The following is a 4,410-nucleotide window of genomic DNA, read 5'->3' on the forward strand; positions in this document are numbered from 1 at the left end:
GACATCTGCTCACACGCTGTAACCCAAGAGTCATCTCTGCTGTGCCCATGTGCGTCCTATGCCTCTGGGAACACACTCTGAACCCTGCATGCTGCATGGGCAGCTGATGACGTGAAATTACCTGTGCATTGCCTCTGGGCAGATTCTAGGGCTTTATCCAGCATGGGCTTCAGATCCCAGCAATACCTGGATCTGCCTGTAATGCACCCTGACGCCTGCCCAGTAGATCCTAGAGGCCCTACTATATCTGTTATAGTCTAGCTGGGATGGGTGAAGATCATATCACTGTAACACTAGAGATCGTGCTATGGGAACTCATCCAAGATGAGATTCTCAGAGCCACTTAAGAGATTTGTATGCCCAGTTCTCATCACAGTTCATGGGAATTGGATGTCCAGATCCACTAGGCAGCTTTGCAAATCTCAGCCCAAGCCAGCAAGGGAGATTCAAATTTATGTGGCAACTGGTGAAGATCTCCAACTCAGAGGTGATGGTGGGAGCTGGGAGCTGCAAAAAGCCCTTAACATCTTATTTATTAACCTCAACATGCCTTCTTACTTGGCGACTGTAATAGGACTATGCAGGAGCACCAGGCAGCTGGGACAAGTTCAGCACAGCTCATAGCTCCTCCTGGCTTGGCCAGAGGGAACCTTCTTTGGAACATACCTGGCAAGGTGATGCTTATAAACCTCAGTGTGGCAGCACATCTAGGCAGGCCAGCTGCTAGACCAGAGTACCCAGCCCTACTTGGTAGGAACACCACATCGTAATTCAATGTGGCAGGGGGAGGGTTGGGTGCATGTTTCACTGAGGCCTCGTGCATTGGAGAGGCCTGGCAATGCATGCAGCTGGAGGAACAGTGATGTCTCAATATCAGGCTCCGCGCAGAGGTGAACAATGTTATGATGGTGTTTCTGGATTACCTGCCACCTCAGACACCTGCTGCTGGCTCCTTGCCAGTCCCCAGCTGGAGAGATGGAGTGAGAAGCCTTTAAAACACAAACGAGTTCCACCACATTCACTCCTGGGGAGCTGTCCTGTTCCCTTCATGGCCATTGTGCAATGCAGAAGGGATGATGCACAAAGCAAACCCCGACTTGTTATATAGGTGGCTTGCACTTGTTCTCCTTCGCCAATGCAGCACCAGGGAGGTCAGAAGTGGCAGGCCGTGGTCCTTGGACACAGGAGTTATGGGTGGAGAAGCGATTGAACTCTGGCCATAGATAAGGTAAGATGTTTCCAAGGGCAGGAGGCTTGGGAGCTGGGGGCTGGAGCATCTCACAGGTAGCTCTGGTGGCTAGGTTAACAGGGAAGAAAATGCTGGAGTGGAGTCCCTGCTGGGCTCCAAACACACTCACCGGATTCCATGCTGGTGGAAGTGGGTCCATTTACAGCAGGTGTGACTGGGATCCATTGTGATTTCTGAAATCCCTGGACTGGAGGGGATATGGCTAGGATGGCGCAGGGGGTGAGTTAGGATGCTGTGTCTTTCACCTCGATGACACTTGTTTAGACTGTGCCTAGGTCAGCAATGGCAGAAAGCATGGCAGGGAATGTCAAGTAAGTGTTGGAAGGCGGTTTTACATCTGTATACAGTAGTGAGTCCATTCCAGGGATGCTGTGTCAAGGTCTGGGGTCCACACTGCCAAAACCGTGTGTGTGAACAAATTCGAAAGGGCTCGGAAAAGAGCTACAAGAATGAGCCGAGGTCTGGAAAACCTGCCTTATAGTGAGAGAATTCAGAAGCTTTAACTTAGTTTCTCCAAGGGAAGGTTAAGAGGTGACTTGATCATGGTCTACAACTATCAACATGGGGAAGAGATTTCTGACAGTAAAGGGGCCTTTAATTTAACAGAAAAAGATGATGAGCTGCAAGGTTGGAAGCTGAAGTTAGACAAATTCAGGCTAGAAATAAGGCACGCATGGTTAGCAGCGAGGGTAATTAATCATTGGAACATCTTACCTCCGGACATGGAGGGTTCTCCATCACTTGCAATCTGTAAAGCAAAAGTGGATGTCTTTCAAAACGATCTGGTGAAGTGCAAACAGACGTTACAGGCTTGATGCAGGTTTTACCGGGGGAGCTATCTGGCCTGTGTTATGCAGGAGATCATCGTAGATGATCATAGTGGTCCCTTCTGGCATTGGACTGTATGACCCTGTGAAAGTGACAACCTCCTAGCTTACCCTGTGAGGGCTGCTCTGTGCATGGAGAGGAATGGGCTGGTGTCTTAGGTGTCAACTTGGCAAAAAACACCCTTGTGTTGGCACTGTCAGTCTCAGCAGGGAAGCAAAGGACCGAATGGGTCATGGAGACTGAACTCCGGCCCCAACCCTGCAGGGCAGGGCAGGGCAGAGGCATGTTGTAGGGCAGGCATGCCCTGCTGCTGCTGCGGGTTTTGCAGCATTTCAGTGATTAAACAGAGGACTGCAGTCTCCTGAGCTGAGAGATGAGAAGAGATGGCATCATACCTCATGGGAAAACCCAGAAAGGGTGGTGGGGCCAACACAACCAGTCTCCAGCGTACGAAATGTTCAGCTGGTTTGTGGAGAGCCTCAATCTTTAGTTTACCTACCTACCTACCTGATTGCACACGCACCACTGTGAATCTGACTGTCCTGTGAAACCTGCTCCCAATTCTCCCCTCTGACCTGACTTCACTCCATTTTTTCAATCTATCTGGCTTTTCCCATGGTGCGGGACCACCTCCTTTCCGAGTGGCATGGGCAGGTTGGTAGCTCGTGGCCTGGCTGTACATCACACACACTGATGAGCTTTTTAGCTGCTTCTAGTGAAATCTGGAGGTCCTCCTGGGCCAGAGGGTGCATTTCCTAGATGGCTTGTTGCATCTGCCATCTGGCACTGGGTAGGGTTAGCCAGCCCCAGCTATGGATTGGCTCATTTTCCCTTCATATTTTGCATTCAGAAACTGTTGCTCCAGGCAGCCAAAAGCCCAAAGCAGCTGAGATTCTTGTGAAGAACATTCTTCCAGAAATGCCTCACCAGAGCACCCTAATATATATAGCACTCCACAATTGTCTCACCCATCCATGAGAGAAGGAGGGGATGGCTGCACCTTTCTCCCAGGGCCAGGCCACCGAAGGGAGGAGAGATGGAGAAGACGGGAGGTCAGTGGGGAGACAGGACAGGGAAGGAGTCAGAAGATGAGGCTACTGTATTTATTGTGGGCATGTGGATTGAGAGTTTGGGGGCCATAGCTAGTTGGAAGACAGGGAATTAGAGTAGCCACTCAGAGGGCAAGGGAGAGACAATGGGAAGCATAGAATATTAATGACCGGATGTGATCACTGGTACCTGGGTCTAGCTGCTGTCATTGCTATTTGTTATTGATGCCCATTGTTTCTCTTCCCCCTAGGTGTGGAGCATGTGACTGACATGACTGGGATATCTGAGACTCACACCAGCAAGGAGAAGCCCCTTGGTGAGTGCCCCGTGTGCTATGAGAAATTCCACCCGCTGGAGGCTGCCCAGAGGACACTGAGATGTGGACACACCTTCTGCCACGACTGCCTGGTGAAGTGCTTGCTTTCCTCCAGGCTAGACGGGCAGGTCCAGAACAATATCATCTGCCCTGTCTGCCGCTATGTGACGTTCCTCAGCAAGAAGGTGACCCGCTGGCCTCCCAAACCAGGGGAGTCCCCCAAACCTGTGGAGCTGGCTCTCTCACCCTCCTTGTTGCCCCACCTAGCAAAGTCAGCACCAGACAACACCTTGGTGGTCCCCAGCCATTTTGTGATGCCAGTGCAGAGCTATGGCAGGAGTGACAGCATGAGTGGCATCCCCATGGACTCCATGGCCATGCCGGGCAGCCTGGCTCGAGAAGCCCATGTCTTCATGATCAGTGATCATGGGATGCCGCTGGTGGAGGAGAGCTGTAGGTCAGTGGTTAGGGGACACGGCACAGAGGTGCCAGAGTCAGGGGCATCCATGAGTTCCCTTGGGATGTGGTGCTTCCAGTCACCCATTATACTGGCTGTTCTCCTCATCTTGACAGTTGCCCTGTTGGCGGCCGTGTTCCCTTGGGTCCTGTTGGTGAAGAGGAGTTTCTGAGCGGGACTGGAGAATGCTCCAAACAGGACCCAGGCAGAGAGCTGTGCCTACAACCCAACACTCGCAGAGATACCCAGTGCCCCCAGGTGAATGCCCCCTTCCCTTGGGAATAACCCAGGATCCTTGGATTGTCTGCAATATGGAAATCCTGCAGGCGGCCATGATGCAAATACCTGTGGGCTTGCTGGCCAGTGCTTGTGTGGGAGACCTCTGAGGAATGCCCAGAGGCTGCAGGAAATGGCGCTGTGACTTAGCAGGTGTTGCACTTCCTTCTGACTGAGGGGGTAAACTGGTGCCCCGGTGAGGGGCTGGGGGCCATGCGCCAGAGTAAGTGGGCG

At 52.1% G+C, this 4,410-nt stretch overlaps 1 protein-coding gene across 1 annotated transcript; it reads left to right on the forward strand.

Moving 5' to 3' along the window:
* The first annotated feature begins 1,188 nt into the window (after positions 1 to 1,188).
* On the forward strand, positions 1,189 to 4,072 carry RNF222 (ring finger protein 222). The gene is made up of 2 exons (XM_074971801.1): positions 1,189 to 1,228; positions 3,378 to 4,072. Exon 2 carries the CDS (start codon positions 3,398 to 3,400, stop codon positions 4,070 to 4,072), a length of 675 nt encoding a protein of 224 aa, XP_074827902.1. The 5' UTR covers positions 1,189 to 1,228; positions 3,378 to 3,397.
* Positions 4,073 to 4,410: the final 338 nt, after the last annotated feature.

The sequence above is a fragment of the Natator depressus genome, chromosome 14 (genome assembly GCF_965152275.1).
Source record: "Natator depressus isolate rNatDep1 chromosome 14, rNatDep2.hap1, whole genome shotgun sequence".
NCBI lineage: Eukaryota > Metazoa > Chordata > Testudines > Cheloniidae > Natator > Natator depressus.

Excerpts from the sequence above, each read along its gene's own strand:
- RNF222 (XM_074971801.1), top strand. The coding sequence starts at position 3,398 with ATGACTGGGATATCTGAGACTCACACCAGCAAGGAGAAGCCCCTTGGT.